The sequence below is a fragment of the Lactuca serriola genome, chromosome 5 (genome assembly GCF_051521515.1).
Source record: "Lactuca serriola cultivar US96UC23 chromosome 5, Lser_US96UC23_V15, whole genome shotgun sequence".
In the NCBI taxonomy this organism is placed as follows: domain Eukaryota; kingdom Viridiplantae; phylum Streptophyta; class Magnoliopsida; order Asterales; family Asteraceae; genus Lactuca; species Lactuca serriola.
In genome coordinates, this window is record NC_136412.1 from 49248329 (window position 1) to 49264228 (window position 15900).

Genomic DNA, 15900 nt, shown 5'->3' on the forward strand with positions numbered 1-15900 from the left:
GTCGGAAATTTAGAAGAGGCTTTGGATAAGTTTAGATGTACTGAGATTCTGGATGATAATGCCAAAAAAGAGTGGAGTCATGAAGAACTGAATAAGCTATATGAGACACATGAAAGGCTTCTAGATCTTGTTTCATTATTCTGTTATGTTCCAAGAACAAAGTATCGATACATTGTATCTACATTAACTAAAATACTTTTTAATTTTTTTTAATAGGGACAATTCCATGGAAGAACTGAAATAGCACCGGATCAAAGAGAGAAATTTCTGCAGAGATTCCAACAAGTACAACAAGGAAGCAGCACCCTTCTTGGTATGCCTCCTATATCTGGAGGAACAAGTCAATGATGTTAAGGACTTCATTGATGACTATGTGGAACCAAATCAGGTCATCATATACTTTTTTCCCTTTCACATTTTCTCAATAGTTTCTTTGAGGTTCTCTCCTCTATGCCACCTTGTCAAATTCATGATAAAAGATTCTTGTTGTTTTCACTTTTCACAAAGCATCTAAAACCACCACAAACCATTTCATCTACAGGAGGATTTTGATGAGTTTAAGGATGTTGATATATACAACACCTTATCACTAGACAAAGTAGAAGCACTTGAAGATCTTGTTATCATTGGTCCACCTGGCCTCGTTAAGGTAACAACATATCTGTTGTTCAAACTTCAAAACCCTACTTGAATTTATATTCCATTCATCATCTTGAAACTAGTTTCAATTAGAAACCATGTCAACTTAGTCAAGTTAGTTGGCTTAATTTCCCTATGTAGAAGGAATTCATATGAACAAAAAATTTCTTGAAAATGCTTTGTCTTCACCTCCAGTTCAGTCACCGGTATGTCAAATGACAAATCTACCCCCATAGGACACCTCCCCATGTTCCCATATGCATAGAAAAACATAATATATTCAACAGGGAGCTTCAGTACATGAACAAGGTGAGGAGACATTATCCCTATCAACCCTACAAATAGTAACATTATTTCTACCAATAATGCTCTTGGTGTTGGTCAAGCTCATAGATAATAGCCTTATGGACGTGTATGTCATCATATTACATCCTCTAAATACTACCTTAACATATATTAGTTTTTTTTGCAGCTCTCAATCTGATCTGGAAGCTAATTTGTTTAAGGTATATATATCTATCCCTGTTATCTCCATTATAGCCATGTCTGAGTTTTTATAGTATACCCTCCACATCCTTATCATTATAAATACTATGTTTTGTTTGAAAATGAACTTGCCTCTACAATGGATGTTGCTCTTGGGATTTTGATTATTGAGTAAAGACTTGGAGTTGAATTTGATTTAAATCTTGCAGCATTATCAGCAAGATGCAGTAAAGACTTGGAGTTGAATTTGGCTAAGTCATTATTGAGTGAGATGGGCCAATGTACAACTGCTTATCCATATAATTAGCTTTTTGGAGCATTAGTCTTAAATAATTATGAAAGGCAAGATGCAACTTTAGTTAGTTGGAATTTGATGTACATAATAGATTAGATGCAAATTTATATATTATAAGAAATAGAATTGTATGACATTAAATTTATGCAATGGATTCTATTTTTTGTATATGATATTTTATTTTCAATTATGAAACATTAAATACAAATTTAATTTGAAAATAAATAAATCTATAAATAATATTTTTTTTAAACATTTAAAATTATGATACGCAAAAATGCGCGTCATCTTCATTTATGACATGGCCTTTCTTGACAGGGGCTTTCTTGATACGCATTGCGTGTCATTAACACGCGCGTCGTAAGGTTACGACACGTGAATGCGTGTCGTCTTCCTTTATGACAGGGCCTTCCTTGATACGCATTGCGTGTCGTAAACGCGCGTCGTAATTGAACGTCGTAAATGCGCGTCGTCTATAGACGACGCGCAATGAGCGTCGTAAAAGGTTGTTTTTCTAGTAGTGAATTCATGTAAATCAAAGTATGTTCACACTTAAATTAACACAGAATCAAATATTTTATGTATTGGAGCTATGTAAGATTGATTAACATAACACAATTACAGTCATAATATGAGTTCTCTAGCACAATCTAATTCAATAATTAATTGCTTGACTAAGATTGGTTTAATCCTAACTCTAATAATTTAATATTCACTAAATTACCATGTATTCTAATTCATGCAATTTAATGGTCATCAACTACACAGAATAAGACATCAAAGCAATCAACTAGTAAATCAAACATGCTAGGTTCAATTAATCCAACACAAGTCTTAACCCACTAATAATTCAAAGCTAAAATATTACACCATGAGTTCCAGCTTCATCTAGCTAATAGAAGCAGCTAGATTTAGCTGGACATACTAGCTAACAAACATGAATAACTCATATTCAAAGACATAATTAAAGTGTACCAAATTCTTAAACCAAATATAAACTTCTTCTCTCCTTGGATGCTAATAGCCAATTCCAGAACTTTTCTCCTTCTGAAAAACGTCTCCAGGAACCCTCAAAGCAGCCAAAAAAGTCTCCAAAGTCGTAATGAGCAAGGATATATATAGTTTCTCAAATTCGCGCTTCATGTCGTGAATCATTCATTCACGTTGTGAATTAGGAGAAATCCTTATCGGGCAATGATTATTGCTTCACGCGTACTTATCTTCCAGAATTCTTATGTCACGTCGTGAACTTGTGGTTCACATCGTGAATATAGCTGATTTCGTGGGTTTCTTCTTTTTTTATTCTCCAAGCTCCGAAGTTCCATGTTTTGTCGTTTTCAATCCCTATCCTTCAAAAATGCTTCTACTTGGCAGCAAAGAACAATTTATCCTCATAAGTACCATTATTCAATGCAAATAACCAAAATATTAATAAAAATGTAAATAAATATTGCCTAAAAACATGTATAAATATGACAATATCAGTAACACGGAAACATACATACACTGGTACTCAGTCTTAGGGTGTTAAGACCACAACATTTTATAAACAGACAATATTGGATTGTCTGGGAAAAACATACCACTATATAACGCCTTTTACTTATAACAGAATATATCAGATTTTCTGGGATCATTCACGTTACACATTTTCAAACATTAACACAGATGCATTAATACAAGATCGGACACAAACATTTCAAACCGTTTTTCAAAAAATATCAGATTTTCTGGTGTTTACAAAGTAATACAAAACATTTTACTCAAACATGCTTATGAACTCACCAACATTATATGTGTTGACGTTTTCAAATTAACTTGTATTCTTAGGGAATCGTTAACCAGAAAGTTCAACAGAAACATGTGGAAATTGTCATATTTTGTATCATCATACATTAACTATTTGGGCATGTCATATTTAATACAATACTTGATGTAAGCAATGATGATCATATTTGGTATGTATGATGATGATGTTTGTCATGTTTCATTTATATTCACTGTGATGATATTTCAAGACGAAGTCACCCAAATCCCCGGACGTTTCTGCCAATTTCTTTCGGTTCAGGGGTGTGACAAGTAATACCTTCTTCATCCCTTAGAACCTTTGTTTAGCTTGATTTGGGCCATTATCACCTTGCATGTACATAAAGTTTGCAACTTTACATAAGAAGTATGCCTTAGGAGCTTAGATCTGCATTATGGAGCTTTAAAGTGGCTTAAAAATCGTATGGATGGAGAAAGAACTGAAGGGACTCGACGAGTTGCATGGCCATCTCAGCAAGTCCGATGAAGATTGTCGTGCAAGGATTTTTGCATGGACTCGACGAGTCAGTAGGGTGACTCTGCGAGTCAGCTAGGGTTTTCCCGACATTTGGACATGTGTGGACCTCGGCGAGTTTCAGGGAAACTCGACGAGTCAACTGGGGGTTTCACGACTTCTCGAGTTCAGGAAGGACTCGACGAGTCGGTGAACTGCACTCGATTGACCATTAAATTGGACTTTGACCAAGGGTTTACTAGTTGACTTCTGGGGTATTTTGGTAAATTGGAAATTTATGGAAATGATCTTATGGTAACTATAGGTGGTGAAGTTCGTGGCCGGGGTTTGAGAGTTTGAGTTATCACTTCGATTCGACAGTTGAGAGGTGAGTTATTCTCACTATACTAAGGGGTCGAAGGCACCAATGCTAGCCCATTGGATATGTGATCCTAGCAGTTGGTAGTATGTTTAGTATGAGTTAGTGTTGCATGCTAGTTGCTATGCCAGTTTGGTTGATCTGTAGGACTACCTGTATAATTATGTGATTATCTGTATGCGCATTAGTTATGTTATATGTCAACATTTTATGTGGGTTGGGTTGAGGTTATACCAAGGTTGTAAAAATCGTTCGGCGGTAGCTCGGCGGTCGATTGACGATAAACAATTAATCAGACTCGGCGGTGATTAATTGGGGACCCTAAATTATTAATAAAATAATTTAAAAAATTAATATTTCCTAAAAAATTAAGTATTTGGAAATTTTATATTTTAAAATTTTTGAAATTTTAAAAATTTAGTATAATATTTTAACATTTGAAAGCTTAAAAATTTAAAATTTTAAAATTTTGGTGTACTATTTGAATTTTTTTTTTTTAAATTTTAAATATTTCCCGCCTATGACCGCCGAGGACCGCCAAGCCCGAGTTTGACCGATTTTGACCAATTTTCGCCAAACACCCTAATCATAATCGGTTCGAGACCGCCAAACGATTAATCGTCGATTAATTGGCCAGCAAGGTCGATTTCTGCAACACTAGGTTATACTGCTCCGTACGGTAGCCAACAAACCCTAGAGTATTCCATATATGACCTGAGGGCCTGTCAGGGCATGCCAGACTCATATTGAGGACTCGGGAGCATTCCGGATACGAGTTGAGGGCCGGGCACGGTATGCCAGACTCGTACTGTGGGCTCAGGAGCATTCCAGATACGAGCTGAGGGCCGGGTAGGGCATACCAGACTCGTATTGTGGGCTCGGTGGCAATCCAGATGTGAGTTGTGGGCCCGGAAGGCAATCCAGACTCACATTGTGGGCCCATAGGTAATGCAATATGTATAGTTGTAGACCTAGTACATGTTGTTATTTGTTATGTGTTATGTGCAGTGTATCGGTATTTTGGGGAATTCACTAAGCTTTGGGCTTACATATTCAGTTTTTGTTTCAGGTACATCAGATGATCGTGGTAAGGCAAAGGCGTGATCGTATAACTCCTCATGTTTATGACTTGTTTCTGGGATAGTTTGATATTATACTATTTTGAAAACAAGTTTTGTAATAATTAATGGTTTTGAAATGTTTTGAAAAAATTTAAATTTGGCATGATTTTTATGGATGTTACAAGTTGGTATCAGATCCTTGGTTTATCAAGAGCAGAGCCATTGGTGTCAAGTTTTGGTGCAGTTGCAGGTGTAGGTGTAGGTGTAGGGTTCTCTTTTAGGGTTTCAAAGGGCTTGAAATCAGTATAAGGTTTATCAAGAGTTTCAACAAGTGATGATGGGAAGCTGTTGGCAGCAACTTCTGCATGACTTTTGGCATCTTCTTTTGAAAGTAATTGTTTATATAACTCAGCAGCTCTTGAGGTGTATTTGGCTTCAATTTCCCCTCCATCTGTCCAACCATGTTGCTTGAAGAACACCTGAGCTCGATTGTTGCCCCCAAAACTCATCATCTTTAATTGATCTGGTGTCCATGAATCTAAATTCGTTGACATGTAAAACTTCAAGTTAGAATTCTTTTGATTGTAAGAAGTAGATCTTTCCTAATTTACAATATTGGCATTCCAACTACAATACCCCCTTGCAAGTTTTTAACAAACCAATATTATCATCCAACTTAAAAAAAAGTTGCCTCCTGATGACAGCTAAAAGTCAACCAGGATAGATAGGATGGGGTATTATCTGTTAAGTGTAAAATAGATTCTTGTTGGCCAAAGGAAAAGATCACAACTTTCTTAGTCCCTAGTTCTCAAGAGAGTTTTCCCACTAAAGTAACAATTCCTAAATTACTCATTGGTTATGCAACGTTATACTATTCAATTAAGCTAAAAACCTGCTATAAGAATTATGTAAGATCCTGGATCGATTCATCATTTCTATAGTAGAGCAATCATCGAAGAAACACAATGAACATCATTGAATACAGGGGCCATGTTCACATGATTTTTTTACACCAAAACCTGACACCAATGATTTTTATGGATGTTACAGCAAATGCTCCTCGCTACGATGTCTGAAGATATACGACAGTTTGTGAACACAATGAACATCATCGAAGAAACACGTATGTCAAGTGCAACAATAGAAGGACGAGTGCAAATGACTGATAATGAGTTTAGCCTAATTGAGACCTGTATGAAATTATTTGAAAATCATGTAGACACTGTTAGTTTGTACTAGATGCAAAATCTCTGTTATCATGTAAATATACTCTAATTTTAAATATTTTAATGTCATTTCAAACTTAATTATATAAAAGAAATGGTAGGGTTTTCTAAAATGGCAATGTTTTTCATTAACATTAGTTAAACGACCGTTACAAAACTTTTACATACTTATATTGGTTTCCACGAATTAGGAAATTGTATGAGATACATATTTTGTTTGCGGCCGATAAAATCTTTTCTAATTCTAACATCTTTTAGACTATCCCATTATGCTTGAAGCTTATCAATCTCTGCATTTGCATCTTGAATCCACTTCTCAGCTTCTTTAACTTTTTTCATAGTTTCAACAACCCAATTTTGTTTTCCATTTACTTGTCCACTAAATCTTTTGCACGTTGATTGAGTGTCCGAAATATTTTAGAGCCCCTTCCATTGGCTTCTTTGGCGGTCGTCATAGCTTCGAAAATATCATCTGACGGTTTATCAGGGAGTGGAAAATTTAGGCCTTCCGGAAACGGGTTAATATCCGAACAAACATAACAATCTGCTTCATCATAACGACAAACGTCAAACTCAGATGAACTCATTCTCAAGTTTTTAGTTTGCTAATATACTAGGTTTACGATGTATGGTACCTCCATATTAATAGTGTGAAATTGTAAGAAATTACGGTGTGTCTGAAATGGGATGTGTGTAACGGTTTGTCCGGAATATGTCTCCAAAATTTATGTCCGTGATTGTGTGTCCAGAATATGTGTCATTGAGTCCAAAATGTAAGAAATCTATGACATAAATGATGGATTTGACTTGACATCAATGATTGAATTGACGTCAGATTCCGAAATCAAAACTCCAAAATGAATATTGCTACTCTAGAATGCTCTGTTCCGGAGATTATGGTCATTTAAAAAAAAGTTAGTTGTTGTTGTTGTTGTTGTTGTTGTTGTTGTTATTATTATATGAGTTAGATGACCTAATTTCCTTATTTTTAAAGTCTAAACAATTTTACTTTGGTTTTGGCTGTTAAATTAATAGGATGTTAAATATGTTGTGTATACGTTTAATGTTCATTTGATGTATGCTTTTTCGGTTAAAAAAACCTAATTTTATGATCTATTTTCTCTTTATTTTTAGCTTTTATTTTTCGAGTTTCCACTTTAATTTCTAAGAATACGATGACATTTGGGTTTTAAAGATCTTTTTAGTATGTACATTACTTATTCTTTATGATCCAATAGAGTTGTAACATTGAATTTACATATAACATAAAAACTTCATTTCATTATTTGACTAGGTGTAATACCCATGTATTACATGGGTTAATTAAAAAATTAAATATAAAGGTTTCAATATTTAAGAACTTGGATTTATAAGAAAATAAGAAAATTAATGAATTATTAAAATTGATTTTTTATCTTTTAAATTTAAATAAATAAACAAAATAAATTAATGAGCTTTAATTTTAGAATTTTAAAATAAGAAGGTTAGTCCATTAATAAATTTGATATTCAATTATTATTATATTTAGTGTAATTATTACATTAAAGTGTTATGTGGAATTTATTAAAATAGAAAAACTCATAAAATGACATGTGGAAAAAAAATTAATTCAAAATAACCACAAAATGACATTTGACAAATTGAATGAGAGTGTGACATGTGACAAAAAAAAAACTTTCATTTATTAGAGTAGATTGTGGAATATAATGATTTACTCTATTCATTCGTCGTTTCATTCCATCCGATCCAACCGATTTCCATTTTGGTATGTATTTATTTTACATCTTCCATATGTAGTCACATATAAACCCATTTTTCTTTTAATTTTTTTATTTTTATTTTACATCTACCTCTATAGTGTATACAAATTAATTGTTAGACATCCTTAGTTGTGTGTTGGGCAAAAGAGGGAGCAAGTGGATGCTTTATATTTTGTTGACAAAATTGCAAAAATGGTCCCTGTGGTATGCATTTTTTTGGGGTTTTAGTCCAAACAGTGACTTTTTTGGATTGATGGTCATTTTAAGGTAGTTTGTATGTGAAAATAGTCCCTCCGAAAATTGAAATGACTATAATACCCTTGGGGTATTTATTTTTCATTTTTCTTTCATTTTTTTTAAATTAAATATTTATTTATTTATTTTAACAATTAAAAAATAATGGAGGACCCACCTCTCTCTCTCTCTCTCAAGCAAACACACACTCCAGATCATCGACATTCATCATCTTCCTCTTGCCGGTAGATGGACTCCCACAAACTTGGATAACAGATGAGAGAACTTCTTGCTCTGTTCGATGTGGGTCACAAAGACCTGCATTTGCTGTCGTATTGAACTCAAATCCAAGAGAGAAAAGCTCATCTTCTAGTGCCTTCTGCTCCTATTTTAACCCCACAATCTACAGATCTTCTTCTTCCTCTACATCATCTCTTCGCATATTCCCTAGATATTTCCCCCATACTACTATTCATTTGCCTCATAAACATCGATCACAAACCACTTATTCGCAAACTCCCATCGATCCGGATCCACTTTTCTGAATCCCTACATAAACATCAACCACCGGATTAGATCATCTAAGTAAGAATCGTTGAAGTCGATACCTTTCAGATGAACGAGAGATAGAGAAGATGAAGAATGTGATTTCGTTTTTGGTGGGGATTTGGCGATGGCTGATCGGAAGAAAAAGAGGCACGAAATCGATAGCAGACAAGCAACCCTCTTCAATGATTGATTGGTTTGAGGAAGGAGATGAGAGATGCGGAAAGGCTGCTCGCGCAGTTCCTAATCCATTGCTTCTTCTGCCTCAGAAGTGATATGCGAGGGTGAAGGGTTAGACGGGGGCTACAACCGATCTCGGTGGTGTTTACTCAATCGAAAGAAGAAGAAAATGGGTCTTCGATTCCTTGACTGACCAAAGGGAAGAAGATGAGCAGAAGCAACCATTTCAAAAGATGGATCAATAAGCAGAGGTAGAGAGGTATAGTTGATCTTTGGGGAGTCCTCGTGATTTCCTTTCTCGTCTTCAGCAGTAGAACACAAAGAAAGAGCCGGTGTTCGTCAGGAAGAAAGGGAAAAACGAGAGAGAGAGAGAGAGAGAGAGAGAGAGGTGGGTCCCATTCTTGATTTGATTTAACATTTATAATTAAATAAAAGAAAAAATATTTAAGTAAATGGAAAAAAAAATTAAAAGGGTAATATAGTCTTTTCAAGATTATCAGGGACCAATTCTACAATGAAAATAGTCCAAAAGGACTACGAAACCAAAAAAGTCACTGTTTGGACTAAAACCCTAAAAAATTGCATACCATAGGGACCATTTTTGCAATTTTGTCTATTTTGTTTCAAATGAAAGAAAGAGTTATGATGGTTATTGTTGATATATTTTGATGTTTTGCATTTTGTTTCAAGTGAAAGAGTGAAACAAACACTGGTTTGTGTCTTGTGATTTAATATGTTATTTTGTTATTTTTAGTTCATCGTGAACTTTTTAGCGTGATTACACGTAATGGATTTTAAGTTATAACATTTTACTAAAATATTAAAAAGAAATTGTTTTATTTTAATAAAAAATGAATAGAGTTGGATTACTAAAATAAAATCATTAAAATATATAAATGTCCAATTATTTATTGCAAATATTAAAAAGAAATTGTATTGATTTGAAAGAAAATTAAATTATCGTCTAAAATACATTAATAGATAAAAAATTACTTAAAATATATAAATACCCAACTGTAATAATGCATGATCTAAAAAATTGACAATTAAACGTTATATACTCGAAAAAGTTAGGATGATGCTTTCATTTTTCAAAATTAGATATACAGTAGGAGTACACAGTAAACGATTACTAGAGTTCAAGACTTGCAACTCTTTTGTTCAGATCGGCGATTACTGTGTACTGATCACCTCTTTCGTTCATCTGAGATTGGCGATCCCATCTCTGGACTCAGATTCGTATTTCGCAGTTCCCCCAAAAGCCCTGTCACTCCGTTCATACCTCTCAACCTTCGCCACCGCCGGCCTACGGCTCCGAGTTCCAGCATCCAAACTTCGGGTACGAAAGCACAAAACCCTATCCCGCCATTGAAGCCGATCACAAATGGACATCGAATACCTTTGGACCGGTCCTTAATCTTCTCTTCATTTTGTTTGGTTGTTCGTGAAGGATGCAAGGTTGAGGGAGGGTTTTCTTGCTGTAGATTGGAAAATGGAAGGTTTCAAGTCTAAATTTAGATTAGCAACAATTGTCATTCTTTCCATTGGAATTGGTCTACTTGCCGTATATGATTTATTGAAGCCGATTACAAATGGTTGTAACATGACATACATGTATCCAACTTACATTCCAATATCTGCTACAGAAAGTTCGTCTTCTTCAAAGTATGGACTGTATTTGTATCATGAAGGCTGGAAAAAAATCGATTTTAAAGAGCATCTTAAACAACTTAATGGGGTTCCTGTTCTTTTCATCCCTGGAAATGGAGGTAGCTACAAGCAGGTGAGTTATGTAACTTTAGCTTGTTTTCTTTTTCCTTTTCTCTCCCTGTGTTACCAATATGTCTTTTATTTTAAACTGATTCTCACAGGTCAGGTCCATAGCAGCAGAATCTGATAGGGCTTATCAAGGTGGCCCACCTGATTCTATGTTGTACCAAGAAGCTTCCTTAATGCTTGAGGAGGGAGTAGATATGGATGAAAAAGATATTCCAAAAGTCACCCAGTATACTCGCAGGCTTGACTGGTTTGCAGTTGACCTTGAAGGTGAACATTCTGCAATGGATGGCCAGATACTTGAGGAACATACAGAATATGTTGTATATGCCATTAACAGGGTATATTATCTTTATTATATCTTTATATAAATCGCCTATAAGTATTTATATGTCATATTGGTTGTAGATTCTGGATCAATATAAAGAATCTCGAGATGCTAGAGAAAAAGAAGGTGCTTCTGAATCTGGTAGTTTGCCTAATAATGTCATATTAGTTGGCCACTCTATGGGTGGTTTTGTTGCTAGAGCTGCAGTTGTGCACCCTAATTTGAGAAAGTCATCAGTTGAAACTGTTGTCACGTTATCAACTCCACATCAGTGAGTTTTTCTTGGACTTTCTGATTATAATTGTGTCCATAATTGTGATGTAATTTTCTTTACTCTTGGTTCAGGTCACCCCCCATTGCATTGCAGCCATCATTGGGCCACTATTATGAGTACATAAATCAGGAATGGAAAAAGGGTTATGAGGCTCAAACATTATCTCGAGTGATTGTTGTCTCCATTTCTGGTGGTGCTAATGATTATCAGGTGTGATTATTTGACATCAATCACTTGTACAAACCCTAAAAGAACCCTAACTAAAAGATGTGTTCTTTCTGATTGTAAGTAGGTAAGGTCAAAGCTAGAATCAGTTGATGGTATTGTCCCATCTACTCATGGTTTTATGATCAGTAGCATGGGCATGAAGAATGTATGGCTATCAATGGAGCACCAAGTTATCTTATGGTGTAATCAACTTGTTGTGCAAGTGAGCCTTACTTCCCAACTTTTTTATATTTTATAAAAAGAGAGTCTATGTGTATTGTCTAATTTGTTAACTGGGTTTCAGGTTTCACATACTCTTCTTAGTTTGGTTGACCCTGAAACTGGTCATCCCATTTCTGGGTCAAGGAAAAGACTATCAATTCTTACAAAAATGCTTCATAGTGGAAGTTTTCCAAGGCAAAAATCGGGTTTACTTCAGCAGCATTCATCACATCTTCCTTTACACAAAGAGAGAAAATATGCTGGTACATTTTATATTATAGCATTTCTATTTTAGTAAAAATAGTTAGAATAAGAATAAAGATCTCACTTGTTTGGCTTCCAGGGTGTCCTAGTAAACTACAATGGAGTGATGAGGGACTTGAAAGGGATCTTTACATCAAGACACCAACAGTAACTATTTTAGCAATGGATGGCAGAAGGCGTTGGCTGGACATAAAAGAACTGGTTAGTTAAATATTATAATATTGCTTTAATGACAAGAAAGAAACTATATAATATTTGATGCTAAGGCAAGAACATACATATAATATAAGACTATAAGTTATTTTCTCCTATTGTCAGGGGTCAAATGGAAGAAACAAGTTTGTTCTTGTGACAAACCTTCTTCCTTGTCATGGGGTTAGACTTCATCTTTGGCCTGAGAAAGGAACTTCTGCATCAGATTTGCCTCTCAGCAAAAGGGTTGTTGAAGTGACATCAAAGATTGTGCAGATTCCTTCAGGACCAGCACCAAGGCAGGTATGTTGTTAATATTTCCGCTTTTGCCCTTTTCGTGCTTTAATTCTTATAATAATATGAAGGGTATAACTGTCATGTCATGTCACTTCTATATATAGATTGAACCAGGAAGTCAGACTGAACAACCACCACCATCAGGTGTATTTTGGTTGGAATCAAAGGATATGCATGGCTTCAGATTCCTCACTATCTCAGTTGCACCAAGCCCGGTAATGTCTCCTTACACTATGTCATATGAATTTTGTTGAGATCAAGAAAGGAATGGAATGTAATGATTCATTCCATTACCTGGCTTATTCCATTCCATTCCATCCAACCAAACATACCCTTATCCATAACAATATGAGTACACCAATGATTTACATCAACAAAGATTAAAGTGATGGTATAACTTACAGTGATTTTTATATATATCCAGACTGTTTCAGGGAGACCTCCACCTGCAGCTTCAATGGCAGTTGGGCAGTTTTTCAACCCAGAAGAAGGGCGTAAACAGTTTTCTCCTCACTCATTGCTTCTCTCTATGTATTCTCGGAAGGTTAGTTTACTACTTTCATGAAATGCTCAATTCACTTCTTGATGATCCATTTAAGTTCAAGTGATCCACTTGGATTAAAACATTTTCAGGATATTTTCATTAAGGAGGATCACCCTATTGCAATGAATATTACATTCGGCATCAGTCTTGGGCTTTTTCCTGCTACAGTGTCTCTGGAAACAACAGGCTGTGGGATAAAAAACTCTGGACTTCCTGTTGAAGAGGCTGGAGACATGGATACTGGCAGTAAGCATTATATATATATATATATATATATATATATATATATATATATGTCCTGATGGTTGTTATTTCTTGATCTGAAAGGTCTTTGCAAGCTTCGATGCTTTCCACCTGTAGCCCTTGCGTGGGACCCGACAGCTGGCATTCACGTATTTCCCAATTTATATTCTCGTATAATTGAAGTGGATTCATCACCTGCACTTTGGACCTCAGCTCATGGATCTGAAAAAACCAATGTTCTGTTACTGGTAAATTTACATTTATATGTTATGTTATTAATTAATTTAGTAAGTTCTATAAACTATTTAAAGTTTTTTAACCTAAATGTTATCGATATGCAGGTGGACCCACATTGTTCTTATAAAACTAGTGCTGCTGTTTCTCTAACTGCTGGTGCTCGTAGATTTATGCTTTTATACGCCTCCCAGGTGAGCATTTTATATTGATTTTGGTACAAAGGAATGGAATGAGTCATTACATTCCACTATCATGTTTGGTTGGCTTGAAGGAATGGAATGGGTCATTCAAGCATGTTTGTTATTTACAGGTAGAAAACTAAATGAAAACAATGTAGTAAAATAAAAGTGATTTTTGTGATGCAGATTATTGGATTTGCATTTGCTGTAGTTTTTTTTGGTCTGATGAGGCAAGCAAATGCATGGGAGCTTGATCTACCTGTTCCTTCATTACTATCTGCAGTGGAATTGAACCTTGGAATGCCGATTCCGTTTCTTGTCCTTGCTATTTCACCCATTCTTATTGCTTTGTTTTATTCATGTCTAAGCACATCTCCATTTCCTGCGGTTTCTAGCTTCTTTTTTGTTTCAATCATTTGCTACTTAATAGCAAATGGGATCATAATCGTTTTGATATTAACCACCCAGATACTCTCCCATGTGGTTGCTAGAGTACATGTTTTCTTTAAAACAAGGTCCGTTAATCTCTCTCAACATTTGTGTTTTCATCTCTTCTCTTAAGTTAATATGATTGACTGGATAGGTTGTAGTTGTACATGTTTTGCCCTTAACTATCTTTCATGGATAATTTTGCAGGTGGAAACTATGGATAGGTGATAACTCAAATTCCACCAACTTTTTCCCATTTAAGGTAATTACTATTTAATTTTTAATTAGTTATCCAAATACAGCTTCCAATCTGTATAAATCTCTGAAACCATTTATGTTCATACTATTTATTCGACAGGTGGCGAGGGTTATAAATGTCAATTCATCATTAGCCACGTCACTTGTTGCCATTGCTTTAGTTTGCTTTGTCCATCCAGCTTTAGGTCTCCTTATCTTACTCTTCTCCCATGCCCTATGCTGCCACCACGCCTTATGCAGGTAAAATTCCAATTCTACCCCTACCTTACATATCCATTATCCAGTTTCCATAATAATAAATCGTTTGTTTTTCTGTATGTCACAGTTTTTTTACAGCTTCCAGCAAGGCTCGTAGTGAGGACTTATTTGGATTTGGAAATAACAAAAAGTCATTTAAATTCAAGAATGATGAATTTGAGGAGGGATTGCCTGTGGATGAGAACAGCTCCAGTACCCCGGACTCTACACGAAGCTATGGTGATACACAACTTGAGATATTTCACCATAGACATGGATTGCTAATCTTGCATCTTCTTTCACTCCTCATGTTTCTTCCTTCACTTGTTGCTTGGTTTGAGGTATAATTCAGTATCAACTAAATTACAAATTTGGCCCCAAAAATTACATCTTCAGTCCAAATTTTTATATCGAGTCCCAATGTTGTCCTTAGGTTTTCATTTTGTTGCAATATTTGGACTAAACCTGCAATGTTGAGTAAAACATAGGGACAATATATATTCATTCCATTCCTTCTCCGATTCCCATTAAGTTTAAATGACCATTTTACTCTTACATTAAAAAAGCAAATTTGACAATGAGAAAAAAGAATAAGAAAAAGGGGCAAATAGGTAAACTGTTGGTGTCTCCCTTTTTGTTTTGCAGAGGTTAAGTATGGGGCACAACTTTCCATGGCTGTTGGATTCCATCCTGTGTATGGGTGTAGTCCTCCACGGAATCTGTGATTCCAAACCGGAGTTCAACGTGTTCTTTCAGATTCCGGGAATGAGAGGGTATGAAATCAGACAAGGATTTGTATATCTTGTTGCAGGATTCGGTTGCTATCTTTCAGGTTTGGATTTGGCTCCTTACAAAGCTTTTTATGGGATGGCTGTTATTGGAGTCATCTCATTTGTTTTCAGAATTATAGAGAAAAGAAACCGAAGAGGTGGAGAGCCTTATTATAGTAATAGAAAGCACTCTCATCGACACTGATAAATGGCATTTTTTTCCCATGATTTTGTATTTCATTGTACAATTTAAATGTAATACGTTAATGATAGGAACTTGTACTACTATACTATGGTTTGACTCGACACTCCCAACAATTTTGACTTTTCCCATATTTTTTGAGAGAAATTTGTTTGATTGTTGTGAAATTTTGTGT

General features: G+C 35.2%; 1 protein-coding gene across 1 annotated transcript; it reads left to right on the forward strand.

Annotated features, from left to right (window-relative positions):
- The first annotated feature begins 10154 nt into the window (after nt 1-10154).
- On the forward strand, nt 10155-15892 carry LOC145052442 (phosphatidylinositol deacylase). The gene is made up of 18 exons (XM_079000264.1): nt 10155-10849; nt 10938-11183; nt 11251-11441; nt 11516-11654; nt 11737-11874; nt 11956-12136; nt 12217-12338; nt 12456-12632; nt 12731-12841; nt 13051-13170; nt 13260-13416; nt 13498-13661; nt 13755-13841; nt 14016-14344; nt 14466-14520; nt 14617-14756; nt 14842-15094; nt 15399-15892. Exons 1-18 carry the CDS (start codon nt 10559-10561, stop codon nt 15726-15728), a joined length of 3231 nt encoding a protein of 1076 aa, XP_078856390.1. The 5' UTR covers nt 10155-10558; the 3' UTR covers nt 15729-15892.
- The last annotated feature ends 8 nt before the right edge of the window (nt 15893-15900 follow it).

What these genes read in the sequence shown, in the direction of transcription:
- LOC145052442 (XM_079000264.1), top strand. Translation starts at nt 10,559, where the DNA reads ATGGAAGGTTTCAAGTCTAAATTTAGATTAGCAACAATTGTCATTCTT. An exon ending in TGCTTTTATACGCCTCCCAG is followed by an intron (nt 13,842 to 14,015) that starts GTGAGCATTTTA and finishes TTTGTGATGCAG; the next exon opens with ATTATTGGATTTGCATTTGC. An exon ending in TGCCACCACGCCTTATGCAG is followed by an intron (nt 14,757 to 14,841) that starts GTAAAATTCCAA and finishes TGTATGTCACAG; the next exon opens with TTTTTTTACAGCTTCCAGCA.